The sequence below is a fragment of the Rhipicephalus sanguineus genome, chromosome 1 (assembly GCF_013339695.2).
Source record: "Rhipicephalus sanguineus isolate Rsan-2018 chromosome 1, BIME_Rsan_1.4, whole genome shotgun sequence".
Classification (NCBI taxonomy): Eukaryota; Metazoa; Arthropoda; class Arachnida; order Ixodida; family Ixodidae; genus Rhipicephalus; species Rhipicephalus sanguineus.
Genome location: NC_051176.1, coordinates 23,839,679 through 23,854,603, shown reverse-complemented (window position 1 = coordinate 23,854,603; position 14,925 = coordinate 23,839,679). Strand labels below are relative to the sequence as shown.

The following is a 14,925-nucleotide window of genomic DNA, read 5'->3' as shown; positions in this document are numbered from 1 at the left end:
GCGCTACCCAGGTAGCACAAAACGGATAATTGACGTTTTATAAACGCTTATCCGAGACGATAAAAATGTTTAGAAAACGTCACGGAATAGAAGCTAAAGGTCTAGAAAACGTTTTATATCTCATCTAATGTCCGGCTAGAATCCGTTTTTAAGACCATCTAGAAAACGTTTTTAAGGACGATCTAGGAAACGTTTTAAAAACGTTTTAAAAACGTCGAAAAAATCCCATTTTTAAAACACATAAAAATATCCCATTGCATCGTCTTTCAAAAGACGTTTTCTAAATGTTTTTAAGACGATCTAGAAAACGTTTTAAAAACGTCCCAAAAAATCTCATTTTTAAAATAAAAATATCCCATTGCATCTTCTTTGAAAAGACGTTTTCTAAACGTTTTTAAGACGTCATGCAGGATCTCTTTTCTTTTAGCTGTTTTGTTTTTGCGCATGCTATTATAATAGTGCACGTTTTTAGGAAGCCCTCTCTGTTATAGTAATTACAGTTACTTTATTCTGTAATTATTATTACAGAGTGAGAGCTCAGTAGATTCACAGAAAAAAGTGGTCATGTCATAACTTATTATGTAAAACAGTAACGATTCCTGTACAGCATAGAAACGTAAAAACCACGAAATGAGATATAGCATGCGACTCTATAACATTATTCTAAAGCGGCAAAAGATCACAAAATATCGCGGTAATTAAAATGCAGCTATATAGTATCCAACCTTCAAGAACACTTTTTGTTGCACGATTCATCATTCGCACAATTGTTGTCAAACAACTAACAGTGCAATATGACAAAATATGGGATCTGGCACAGCTATTCTGCAATATGTAAGCGTCGTCTCATTAGCTTTACTTAATCAAACGCAAGGATGAAGTGAAGAGAAATTGTCGAAAAGGGACTGTCGCTAAAGCCAACGACTCGACAAGGGGACTAGTTTCCGTCAGGCAGGGGCGTAGCCAGAAATATTTTTCGGGGGAGGGGGGGTTCAACCATACTTTATGTATGTTCGTGCGTGCATTTGCATGCGTGAGTGAATATAAACGCGAGCAAAATTGAAAATTTTCGGAGCGGGGTTGACCCCCCCCCCCCTTGGCTACGCCTCTGCCGTCAGGGCCCTGACGAAGACAAGCATTCATGATGAAGCGTTTCCTCAACGCTTCATCATCCGCTGAACTTTTTTCTTGTAGGAAGGAGAGAGAGAGAAGGAACAGAGGATAGGCAGGGAGGTTAACTAGCGTCCAGTTTGCTACCCTACTCATGGGAGGAGAATGAGGGAGTAAAAATAGAGAGAGACACATTTCACAACACACACACAGAGGAGTGTATCACAGGTGGTCACTCAACATTGTTGCCTTGAAGTACTGCAGGAGGGCTCGTGTGGTTTTCTGGGCTGATGTGCTATGAAGAGAGACTCCCAAGATCTTTCCTTCGGGAAAAGGCCGACCGTCAAGTCTCCTAAAGGCACACTGGAGAGTCCGGCGATGTGTTTGAAATAGCATACAGCGGCACAAATGATGATCGATAGTCTCTATGCAGTTGCAGTTATCGCACATTGATGAATCTGCCCTACCAATCCGATAGGTGAATGAGTTAGAAGACGCTACAACGAGCCACAGCCAGCACAGCATCACAACAAAAAGACGTGGACAGTAGAAGTGGACAGGACAGCGCTTACTCCTGTCCACTTCTACTGTCCACGTTTTTTTTTTTTTCAGTGTGCTTCAACATAATTTTCCAAACATGAACGTAAACCAACAGGCCCAACTCGCCATCTTGCTCCAACACAGCATTCTAAGCAGGAAAGGAGGCATGCGTCAAGCACCTGGTGTGTGTCTCCCTTCGTTTCAAAACAATCCTTCAGTGTCGCTACTTAAGACCACAGTTAGTGTAAATCGACTCCAATGTGTTGAAATCACTAGTAACAAAACAAAACTGCAAAATTATATTTGGCCCACCCAGCTAAGAATGCGTAATGAAAAAAGGACGTAAAGAGCTTGCAAAATCACTGTTGCTGATGTGTATTGCTCACAAAATGAAACTTTTAGGAACGTTCTTACAACACGCCTCTGTTGGAACATTTCTCACTGAAAAAATGTTGGCAAAAAACTCTGGCATCATTACAGAAGTAAGACTAGGCGTTGGGAACAAAAGGCGCCATTTTAGACGTTAGCTAAAAATATTTGTGGATGCAGCATCCGTGTTTCAAACGGCGCCCACTAAAAAAGTAACGGTTTCAGGCTTCGAAATGCAGCGTACAAAACTTATCACGGAAATTATGGTCTGACATCCCTAGAGAGCACACAGTTAAGCTTAAATGTGCAATGGCTAGCAGAAAATATGAACGCTGTAAATAATAGTGACATATAACAAAAAGTACAACTAAACCAACTGTAGCGCGAAAACAAAATGTTTGAATAGAAAGCTAATCGAAACGACTACTAAAATTACAATGAATGAGCCACTTACTAAAATGAATAAATAAAACTTAGGAATATGAAAATACCAGCCTGATAAAAAAAAACATCTTTCTTTTATGATGCCCAGTATTAGAAAATGTCAGGCTAAAAGAACAAATTAATATAATGATAAGACAGATCAGCTAAAGAAATTGGGACTCTTCCTCATTTTTTACTCAATAAGCACACAGCTGTAAACTCAGGATTGCCAGAGGGAGATCAGGGTATTGCACTTAGTACATCACATTGCTCAGTGTCAAAATATCACAATGTGTGGCTAGTCAGTCTGAACACATGGCTTCATGACAGGTACTTGATGGAAATCACTAGGCACAGGTCTGCAAAGAACACTACAAATAGCATACACAAGAAAGTTGTTGTGCCATTAGCAGCATGGTGCAGCGTTCCACGTCAAATATATTTTAGCGCAATAGCCCTAGTACGGTTTCTTGAAGATGCCGACAAACAAAGACGCTCAAAAAAGTTAACTGTTTCACAAACTGTGACCTTTTCTTTTTGAAAGTTTCCAAGGAAAAGAGAAAAATGTCAATCTCCTGACATCCATCTTTTTTCATACTAAAACCTGTCAGTCACCCATCAAAAAGAAGAAAGTAATAATTTAGTTGGTGTAGCCTTTGTTTCTAAACATCTAGGGCAAGTACCACCAGAAATAAATAGGAGAAAATATCATTTCATTATTTGATATTATATCTAAAATAGGACGCTGTGAAAATTTGAAAACTCGATAACACGTCGTACGGCGACAGAGAGCGAGCCTGCTATATTTAACCAGGCACAAGAGAAGCGCAAGAGAACCTCTTGGTTCTGCTATGAGCTGAAGCTTTACCGAGAAAGGAGGAGGTTAACATAGTAGGGGAAACATAAATCACAAGTCCGGAAGCGCATCGAGATAGTCAAGGCAGCACTGAGAAAATATGCCGAACTCCTCCCCGTGAAACGCGTCTTTGACTCTCATGCCCTCAGAAATTCGCATCTAACAGAAAAGCGTGCCCAGCCTCTCGTTATATGCAGGTAGTACTGTGGAAGAAACCATGAACCAGTACGCTGTCGCTGCAAAGATTCTCTCATCCACAAACTTCAGTGACACAATAAAACAGATGACACATGCCGTAGCATTCCAACAATGCAGTTTTAAAATTGGGTGCGCGAAGCTTTGCGTTCGTTCATCACCATTGCGCATGCATTATACGCTACGTGCGCAACAAACGCTATCTGCGTATCCCATTGTAAAACTGGCTACTCCGCATGCGTCGTACGCCATCCTCTTGCGTACTCACGTTAAGTGGCGGAAATAGCATATGCGCTCAACGAACGCTATCTTTGCGTACCCTATTCTAAAACTGCTTCTTACACGGCACACGTAGCTTAAGCTAATGTTTCTTGAAACTGCCTCATCAAGCGGCCAAGAAAAGACAGTCATTTTACTGAAATTAGGTTAACAAATATAAATATGGTTTTCGCTCATGTTCGTTCGAGCACGAACGGAAACCATGACGTGCATTTACGTTTAGACAGCTTTATCATGTATGCTGAATAAATTCCGCAGTAACCTACTGCTGAAAGATGTCGCACATGCAGCCCTTGATGCAATGGAACAGGCTTTTAAATGCGAAGCATCTCTTAGCGAACCTCGGTCACTTCGGCCGTTTCTATCTATCTATCTATCTATCTAGCCGCCTACGTGTGGGTGCTCTCCTGGTCGTCTCCATAATTTGTAATATACCAAAATTGACCTAACAGGGGGTCAGTGTATGAGGAACACGATTCACTGGTCATGACATGAATAACGCAAAATACCTGTCGCGTACGTCATGAAATACAGAGTCTCAACCAACGAAGTAACCGCGAACACACACATTGGCACGCAAGGAAAGTGATAATAATAATAATTGTTGGGGCTTTATGTCCGAAAACCATGATGTGATATGAGACGCCGTAGCGAATGGCTCCGGAAATTTTGACCATTGCGTATTCTTTAACGTGTACCGAGATCGCACAGAACACGGGCATCTAGCATTTTGCCTCTATCCAAATGCGACCACCGCGGCCGGGATCGAACCCGCGACCTTCGGGTCAGCCCCCCAGCACCTTAACCGCTACACCACCGCGGCGAACGCAGGGAAAGTGAGGAAACAGAAGACAGAACACCCTGGAAGACGCTCAAGTACCATCCACTCGTCTACATGGTCCGCAACGTGGACCACGGGGATTACGAAAAAACCGGCGTCGCTGCTTCCTGCAATAAATCTGCTGAGAGAACCAGGCCTCTCATCATTACCCATGTCTTGAACATTTATTTATCAAGACCCAAAAATGCTTGGTCCTTATATTGCGTGAAAGACGGATTGGATGTGGAGGGGGCATCAAAAGACCTCGATGCCGCGCCCACGACAGGAGGCATCATGGATCATTTCATAGTAAAAGGCATCCAGGGTTTCCACCAGCTGTACTATACCTCGCACTTAACTACACTTAGACCCCTCGTAACCGCAATCACGAACGGATCCGATTAACAAGTCCTGTCGAGCTGCTGGTGCTCACTAATCACAGTGATGATGACCTTGTTCGAGAACTGTCAAAAACCCCTTCTACACATACACACGGGTTCGCGAAACGTGCGCGCGTTCTCCGTCATAACGGACAAGTATAAGCATTACAACTGTAACTGTGCATGTAACGTACGTGCAGTGAGACTGCGCGTGCCATTCGGCCGTATATATATATATATATATATATATATATATATATATATATATATATATACAAGGAAACTTTCCTGAATGAAGCTTAGTTGTGACTTACGCCTGTCCTGTGCGTCTGCGTTCCTTCTTTGTCCTGTTCGGATTTGCGCTATCCAGTATTGATGAATATAAGCACTACGTAACACCCATGTGGCTGTTGCCATCGCTACGCAACTGTAAACAACTGGTTATATAATAGATATGCGACTCTTCAACATATGAGTCTGCGTATACCACTTCCATATTCCTCTAGCGTCCTTCCGTAACGTTTCGCTCAATTAGTCACCATCCCACGCATGCTTCGCATAACATCGATTCCCACGGTACGTGGGATCTGCCAATTTTTTTCATTTGCCATAGTTCTCAAATAGTGAGTGCAAATGCAGTAAAAATGAAATTACCTTCAAAAATGACAGAAGCCCGTGGTCTACAGTATCCGCAAATCCACAGAAAACTATTCGCACATCAAAGTAACCACGCCCGTCCCTCGAGCATAGAAGAAAGTTGCGAGAGCGTCCCGCGCGCAAGCTGATGAGTGAATTTTTCTGCGGACAATCTTACGGGACTCTAACCGTCAGTCAGCGTAACAGTCGCTCCACAGAGACATACTTGCATTTGGGTCCACAAGTTTAACACGCAGCGAAGTATCGTTTCTTCACAGCTGCGTTTATAGCCTCCACGAACCACGACACAAGCACGAAATATAGCAAAAGAGTGCATGACCGGTCAGCTCGACCGCCCATGCGAAATCGGCGAGCTTAGACCTTGCAGGAGCAACGGCCGCGCGTATGGATACAGTCAGCGCCAAGGCCTTCGTGTGGAAGTTAGATGGTTATAGCTGCGAGTGAATTACAGTAAATTACGTAAAGTTTACTGGTTAACGAACTTTGAAGTCTTCATTGTTGCTGATGCAATGTAGACACCCTACGCCTTTATACTTTTGCGCGTTACTTTCTTTATCGCAATGAAAGATGGCGTGCGCAGGCTCGAGTTCAAATTTCAATTCGCGGTGGTTCATGCATGCCCACGCATGCATGGGCCAAGTGGCGCGCTTCGCTGCTGGGCGACAAAACGTCTTATAAAGTGCGTCTTCTAGACGTCACGAACAAGACGTTTTTAAAACGTTGAAATTGGTTTAGGATCGAACAAACGTCTTGAAATATACGTTCCAGGCCAAAATTGTCTTTAAAAATGCGTTTTCTAGACGCTATCAAAAACAGATATAATACGGATTTTCTGTGACGTTTTTAAAACGTCGAAATTGGTTTAGAATCCAACAAACGTCTTGAAATATACCTTCCCGACCAAAATGGTCTTAGAAAATGCGTTTTCTGGACGTTATCAAAAACGGATATAATACGGATTTTCTGTGACGTTTTTAAAACGTCGAAATTGGTTTAGAATCCGTTTTATCCGTTTTATCCCTAAAAAAACGTTTTACATGTGTGCTACCTGGGTACTACCACGCCACAGAAAGGCGAAAATTGTTGCTGTGTTCCATACCTATTCATGACTGTGTGACAACGTAACAATCCGCATGTTATGTGCAAATGGAGCACGTTTGGCCTTACATTGCGGCCTTGCCGGAATCACGTAATGCTCGATCCATGGGGGTGGGTTGTTTTTACAAAGAATATCATAGAGAAGCGGTGACTATTTTTATGTTGCCTTCTGGCAGGAGACACGGGCTATTTCACGGCGGACGGTCACTTCCACGTCGCTGGCCGCATCAAGGACCTTATTAAGTGCATGGACCAGCAGGTAGCACCTGCAGAGCTTGAGACGCTCCTCCTCTCACACCCCGACGTCAGAGAGGTGGTTGTGACTGGAGTACCACATTCCGAACATGGCGAAGCTGCTAGAGCGTTTGTTGTTTTGCGAAAAGACTGTCAAGGAGGCAAAGTCGTGGAGGAAAGCCTAAAGACGTTTGTGAAAGGTATGGCTCCCGATTTCTTTGACCTTATCTTTTACGTCGTCAGTGTAGATCCACTCTGCTGTAAGGCTACAGATCGACCTTATTAGCAGAGCGTCCTTTACGCTCCATTCCGTCCAAAAGGACTAACAAATGGACGTTCATACTAGGATGTTAGCCAGTCGGCTGGGTACCATCGTAGTGGGCAAGAAGGTAAAGGGAATAAAATACAGGACACACATCGAAACAAAGAAAAAACAGAAAAGGGCGATTCTCAAGGTGTTCCAGACTCCAAAGCTGTTGAAAGTTCTTCCTGTGCGGGCTGAAAGGGGGACACTCGAACTCCTCCCCCCCCCCCCCCCGTTAAAAGTAAGGGGGGGAACGATCATCTTCGGCAGCTCACTGAAGTGCCGAGGAGGCCGCCGCTGCAAGTGCTCTATAATCGTAACACTATTTTGTGTCTTCTTTTTATTGTGTTCTGCCTGACGTCAAATTTACGTCACTGGCAACGCGTACATTCGCAGGACCGAGCAAAGTTTCATGAATATTGCTCACAAACACTTGAGCCGAAAGTCGCGGGATCGAATCCCGGCCGCGGCGGCTGCATTTGCGATGGAGGCGAAAATGTTTGAGGTCCGTGTACTTAAATTTAGGTGCACGTTTTAAAGAACCCCAGGTGGTCGAAATTTCCGGAGCCCTCCACTACGGCGTCCCTCATAATCATATCGTGGTTATGGGACGTTAAACCGCCGATAATATTATTATATGCTCACAAACTCTGCGTCTTTGCAGAAAATCCTTACCGAAATTTCGCCTTGAAAATAATGCGATGGCTAGAAAATGTAGCGGCGGCTTGCGAAGAAGCATAAAAGAAACGCTATTTCAGAAATGCCCAGTTCGTATAGCGTTTTCGTGCACGCGCATAAACGAATTGAACCCCCACCGAAAAATATTTATTATACGTAAATAAATAAACTATTGCTAGCTGCTACGAGTAGCCGCTGCAAAATGATCAGTGACCTGCCATCTTCTAATCACAAGGCACTGTCAGCGATTGCGGAGACCTTTAGTAGTTCCTCTGTCTATTAATGCTCTGTTTAGTTCGCACACGTCATTTGACGTTGTGATTTCGCATGAATGAAAGGCGACTTAGGCGCGGAAGGAAATTACGTGACCATAGAAAGTGATATTATGGCGAAAAAGATATAATTCATTTGGAAATAATTTATCCTCATCATTCGCTCTTCCTAACCGGATGAGCAGGGCCATGAGATGTCTTTACGGTGTTTGTTGCACCGCATTACACACTGGCGCTGAGCGCATGACCCCGACGATTTCAATCAGTAATACACAGCTAATGGTGCTTAAATTATAAAAACAAAACTGAATTGTTTTCCACCACACTGGCCTAGATCTCGTCAAAGCAAGTTTGAGTTGGCACCACTTCTGCAGGGAAGCGATGGGGCCAGGCAAGGCAGCGCATGCAGTCAGGTTTGCTATCCGGTATTTTGTTTCACCTATTATACCCATCAGGGCCACAGGCATTATAAAGGGGCAGTGACCAAAGCGCAAGAAAAAGAAAACAGAGAAGAAATACACTAGAAACAGCAGGTTAAATAGCGTACGATTTCATCTGTTCCATTTCGGAACTTTGTTGTTGTTGTCCTCTGAGCGTGCTTCATGATCAGTGCATGGCCGAATAGTGGGTGATTTCTCGATTATGTTCGGTAGCGTGTCATTCATGCTATAGTAATTATTATATTGATTTGAAGTACCAATTATCAGCAATGAAATAATAAAAGCGGAAGAATTCAGCAAAATATTCTTTTAGTGTCAGTGATTTTAGCCTCATTGGCGGAGAAAAGATCACTGTGGCTTTAGCCCAGAGTAGTGTTCCCAAAAGAAAAAACAACTGGTTCCGATACTTCCAGGCCCAGCTTTCGAAGAGGTGGTACAATTATTCTCTTCCTCAATGTCGGCGACAGGATATAAAGAAGTGGCCAATCGCTTCCTCTTTATTGTAGAAGAGGGAAGGAGGGGAATTCAGTAAGCCTGAACTATAGAAGTAGAAATATATAATATAAAATGCTTTAAAAAGTCGAAACATTTCAATACCAAGAAGTACGAAAGTCTTTATCAGCAAACGTGTTTTTGTCACGTCGATCATATTTTGCCACAACGCGAATTAGTAATTCTAGACCTTTCTCAACGTTCAACTGAATATGCAGTGGCTCCCCGGCTATTAACCTAAAGCAGCTCAAATGACGTGTAACGTAACAAATTCACGCTCTGGCATTTTGAGATGCTGAAGGAATTAACGCCGTGGCGCTATAACTTTCTGATATAAGCATATCGCGTCCACTTTGCAAATTCACAATTAAAACAATTATTTGATTTATTTGTTTAATAAATAAGCTTATATTCACTGTCGCACTTGAACTAATAAAATAATACCTGTGCCATCTCCAACAAATCGTTGAAATAGATAAGTCAAAATCTAGGCTATGAATATAACTTGCGAGGCTCCGCAGGGGAGTGTACTAGGTCTGCTATTGTTCCTTTTATGCATTAATAATGTGGTGCTTATTATTTGTAGATCAATGTTTATTGCATATGTCGATGATGCCAGCATTTTCTTTTCTGAGAGTTAGATGACCTTATAGACATCTGTAATGACACACTACAAAAATTAGCGCTATGGTCATTATCTAATGGCATGAAAATTAATAAGAGCAAAACAAAGGCTGTATATTTTAGAACAAAGAACATCCCCTACATGCAGATATTATGTTAAACGGTCGCAACATTGAACCTGTTGATAATTTTAAGAGCCTAAGAGTGGTGCCTGCAAAAGTCTCCCAGGATAGCCATGTAAATGTAGTATTCCAAAATATTGCTTCTCTTCACGCAGGAGTATAAAACCTTCTCTCCACGCAGGAGAAATTGTTCAATTCCTTCTTGTAATCTCACTTAATATGTTCTGTACTAGTATGGGGTGCAACAAGGTTTTCCAACCTGCAAATAAATATGAACAATGCAAAAACAAGGTTCATTCGGTTTGCTTATAATTCCCCTTTTTTGACACGAACCGCTTAGTTATGTGCCGCTGTTCCTATTATCAGGATTCATCTACTGTATCTCTATAGGTTAAGTGCGCCATTGAAATTTGAAATTAAAGAAAACTTGATGTTTAAGAGCGATTGCTTGTTTTAAAGAAACATTTATGAGACAAGAGGAGGCGAAGCACGGGATTGCACTAGCCGTGCCTTTAAACTAGTCACTTCAACGCCTGTGCTATAACTTGCCATGCCTTCCCGATCATGATAAACATACTTGTTCGATTTGTTCTCTTGTGCATCAAGCAAATTACGCTTGACATTTGTAAACGCAATAATATTTCGAACTTAGTGATTACATTCCCCATCTTACCGATGTTAGATCTATTTACGTGTTCACAATAATGTAGCTCTTTTGCTACCTTAGTGATTAGTCGGTAATGGGGTCTGTGTGAGCCTTTCGAAAGCGTGCAGCGGGCTCGTCTCGAGAGACCGCTTTCATTCGCCGCTCCTCTGTCTGTTTCCCAAAATGGGCAAAATAAAATTGAATTTATTTAGTGAATTGAATTTATTTTCATTTATTGAATTACGATGATTTTCCTTCCGAAAGTTGATCACCCTGGCACTTATTTGATCTACACAGGCGTACACTGAACAGAGATCCTATGCCTTAAAAGCACACTAAAGAGAAACAATGAATCGCATTAGATCGATAAATTGTGCTCTGTGAACTCTAATGTCGTTAATTTCGCCATCATAGGTTTATTAATATAGAAGAAAATCAAGTTCAAAGTTTTATTTTGAAATTTTGCGCCGAAATCTCCCGCGTGACCTCACGGATTTCAAAGTGTACTTATCGTATTTTGGCGCCATTGGCTCAACAAAATAACCCCAAACTTGGTATGTTAAGTCTATGGCCCTCTCAGAGGCCAATGTACTTCATTTTTACCGGTTAGGAACTGCGTAGTCTCTAGTAGGCGCCGTCAAACACGTGACATCACGGCGAATGGTGCGGAAACTTCAAGGTGGCGTCGCCACCAACATTTTGTTGTGGCGCGTTTTCTCGCTTACTAAGCGCCTTCTCGCAGCAAGCGTAGTGTTTTTGGAATCGTGAAAGGGTACTTTAATAATATGAGAAAAATTGTTTTCCTTTTAGATGCGAAGCAGCTTTTGCTCGGGGCTGTGTCCGGCAGTGGCGTCGGCGCTCCACTGCGCATGCGCCTACTCTCTCTCCTCTACTCTCCTACGCTCCCCCTCTCGCGCGCCTCATTCGCTCCTGAGCAACGCCGCGATGAGCGCCAGCGCATGCGTGTCCCCTCCCCCTCTCTCTCCTCTCCTACGCTCCCCCCTCTAGCGCGCCTGTCGACCGCGTTGCCCGCTCGCCCTGTGAGAATTAACGGCCAGGCTATAGGGAACACACGACGCGCGTAGCGTTCCTCTTCGCGTTCCACGATGCTTTGAATGGATGGATGCAGCTTACGGCGTGGGACTTCACCCCAGCTTAAAAACCTGGCGAGCCAGCTCCTGAACAAAACTACACCATCTCCCGCTCAAGCGAACCATCTCCCCGTTGCTTTGCATCCACACATGGTTCCCTTTAGCGGGAGGTGGTGTGCATCTTGTGGCTTCTTATTCTTCTTATTCTTGTGGCTTCTTCAACACTTGAGCATCTTATAATACACTGTCCCGCGTTTGTTACGCAGCGGGCTTTGCTGTTAAGGAATATAAATTCCTCGGATTTAAATGCGCGACCACTGACGATTACCTCTTTCCGAAACGTTGTGTATCTCGACGCGACCAGGCCCATCGAGCTCTGGTGACCTTTATGAACCGAACAGATCTGGTCACCCGTTTATAAGCATTTCTTTCTCTCTCTGTGTGTGTGTGTGTGTGTGTGTGTGTGTGCGCGTGCGTGCGTGCGTGCGTGCGTGTGTGTTTACCTATTTTTGTCCAAGTCTTCGTCATTTTTTTTCTTTACTTTCCTAGCTTCTTTGCTATTTTTTCTCCTCCTAACTTCCTTTCCTCTGCCTCCTCCCGAAAAAGCATGCAGGCGTTGTGCCCCTCTTGGTGGCAGTTGTCGGCTTGCTCTCTCCCTCTTTTCTCTGTATCCTTGTGTGTCTATGTATGCAAATCAAACAAATAAATAATGGTGTAATTTTCTTAGTGTCCCTTTAAAGAAAGTGCTCTGTGAAAATAAATAATGACCAGAATGACAGCCGTAAGCACATGCTTATCATTCACACGTTATATTCAGTAATACGAAACAAAAAGACTAGCGGTGTGAAGGCTGAGCCCCTCCTCACCTAGCTACTTCTCCACCTCTCCGTGCTTCTCAGTTCCTCTTTCTATCTCTGTATACCTTTCTCTCTCTTTCATTTCTTTCTTTCCACGCTCTCTCCCTCTCCCACCCCCTTGCTATCCTATACTGTACAAAGCTATGATGTGATATGCTGGCCGGTCGCCTCGGATGTTGTGTACGCGGGTTCGAATCTCGCCTCGCTAAGAAATTTTTTTTTTCTCTAGGATTTCTCTCTCTGTACTCGCCGCCTCGCCCATCAGATTGATTGCACACCGCGCCGGAGATATCGGCGCTTGTGTTTTGGGAGCGAAGCAGACGACGAAGAGAGCGCGTTCATGTTTTTCTGGCGCACAAACTACGGCTTGCTTCAGCAGCTTCACCGTTAAAATGTTTAGTAGTAAGGCCACATAATCTTACGTAGGCCACAGTGTCAATTTATTGTCAGTGGTGTTTATTTCTGACTTACAGATCTGGTTGCTTATCACAAGCAACTTCACGGTGGCCTTGAGTTTCTCGACGAGCTACCGGCAACCGAGACAGGAAAGGCTCTCCGTCGAGAACTGCGCGACGCTTACCTCAAACGCATTGCTGCGACCACGTCCTCTTGAATAGCAAACGAAGGTTACTTGGAGAACTGGTCTACCGCCCACTGCCGTAACGAGGCAGATTAAAGGCGAGCTACCGAGGCCTCCTTGAATCCTTTGCATTCAATGTCATTCCGTCATGTAATAAAGTTACTGCGATCAATACGACTGTCAGTTCTTTAAAACGCTGCTGCTTTTGCGGTTGCAATCTCTGACAGAGATAAAGCAAACGTGTAGTACACGCGTTCATGATGTGGAAAGCGTATGCAGTCACCAGTGTCCGAACGGGCAGACATTTTTAACACGAAAGTGTTTTATGCCGGGCTCCACCAAGACTTTAGTGACAAACTTCCGTCACGGAAATAACGTCGAAAAAATGTACACGATCAGATGGCAATGAAAAAAAGTTCCGTCAACGGGCCTCGAACCCATGACCGCTCCGTCCGCAACAACAGATGCCTGGCGCGCTATACACTGCGCCACGGTCACAGACTCCAGAGGCTTTACAAACGCGCCTTTTACATCTACCACTCCTGTGAAACACTTGAGCATCTATAATATACTGCCCCGCGTTTGTTACGCAGCGGGCTTTGCTGATTAAGGAATGTAAATTCCTCGGATTTAAATACGCGACCACTGACAATTACCTCTTTCCGAAAGGTTGTGTATCTCGACGCGACCAGGCCCATCGAGCTCTGCTGACCTTTATGGACCAAACAGATCTGGCCACCCGTTTATAAGCATTTCTGTGTGTGTGTGTGTGTGTGTGTGTGTGTGTGTGTGTGTGTGTGTGTGTGTGTGTGTGTGTGTGTGTGTGTGTGTGTGTGTGTGCGTGCGTGCGTGCGTGCGTGCGTGCGTGCGTGCGTGCGTGCGTGTGTGTGTGTGTGTGTGTGTGTGTGTGTGTGTGTGTGTGTGTGTGTGCGTGTGTGTGTGTGTGTGTGTGTGTGTGTGTGTGTGTGTGTGTGTGTGTGTGTGTGTGTGTGTGTGTGTGTGTGTGTGTGTGTGTGGTCGGCGGGGTGGTGTTGCCCTCTGGAAGCGGCAAAGTAAAGGAATTCATTATTACTGTGGCCTCCGCGATTAGCACCTGCAACGCGTTACACGTTCGTCCGATTCGGCGCGTTTTCGATAGACATGCAATTTTGTCAGTGCTTTAACACACCGCGAGGTGGCGACCTTAACCCAAGCGTCGTAAAAGCGTCGGCCTCGCTCATAGCATCACGCTAATGAAAACAAAAATAGCTCTGCGACGCGCGCCTGCCTCACCTGGCTCACACATCGCGTTCCCCGAACGCGCTCGCTCCGAGAAAAATTGCGGCCAGGCTACCGAGGTGGCACGACGCGCTTTGCGTTTCCCCCTAGTGCGGCCGTGGTGTGCAATCACATTTTAACATGCCGCAGGATGGCGACCAAGTTCTGCGTCTAATATGCGACGCTTTTCTGGCTATCACACCTGGTTCTCTGATTACGCTTTCACCGTTAATTACCATAACTACCACAAGGGTCTGTTTAATCATTTAACATGGACGTTAGTCGTCGGAATGGAGATGTACCACCATCATCAAAGTGGGTGCATCCACGTTAAACGGTGCTATAGCTGCTAGACGTCAATATACAACTCTCTCATATCAATGTACAGTAAACATTCAGTTACTTCTATAAGGGCACGTTTTACTTTCGTGTTATTCCGATTCCTATGACGGAGGGATCAAACATGTTTTTTTATAACCAGATTGTGTTGAACATGTATTTATTTCCCTTCAAGTTCACGGTGGGAAACAAAGGCGTTCTCCCGGAAGTATTTGGCCACGTCGCAACACACAACTAGGCTTAATTCTCCAAAGTGATGCTA

The 14,925-nt window shown here is 44.1% G+C and overlaps 1 protein-coding gene across 1 annotated transcript in view; it reads left to right on the top strand.

Annotated features, from left to right (window-relative positions):
• The window catches only part of LOC119389835 (luciferin 4-monooxygenase-like), a 136,191-nt gene extending 122,963 nt beyond the window's left edge, over nt 1-13,228 (top strand). Inside the window, exons 9-10 of the mRNA XM_037657236.2 lie at nt 6,904-7,161; nt 12,961-13,228. Of these exons, the coding sequence (XP_037513164.2) occupies nt 6,904-7,161; nt 12,961-13,100 (398 nt within the window). The 3' untranslated portion in view covers nt 13,101-13,228. The remainder of the gene's footprint in view (nt 1-6,903; nt 7,162-12,960) is intronic.
• Nucleotides 13,229-14,925: the final 1,697 nt, after the last annotated feature.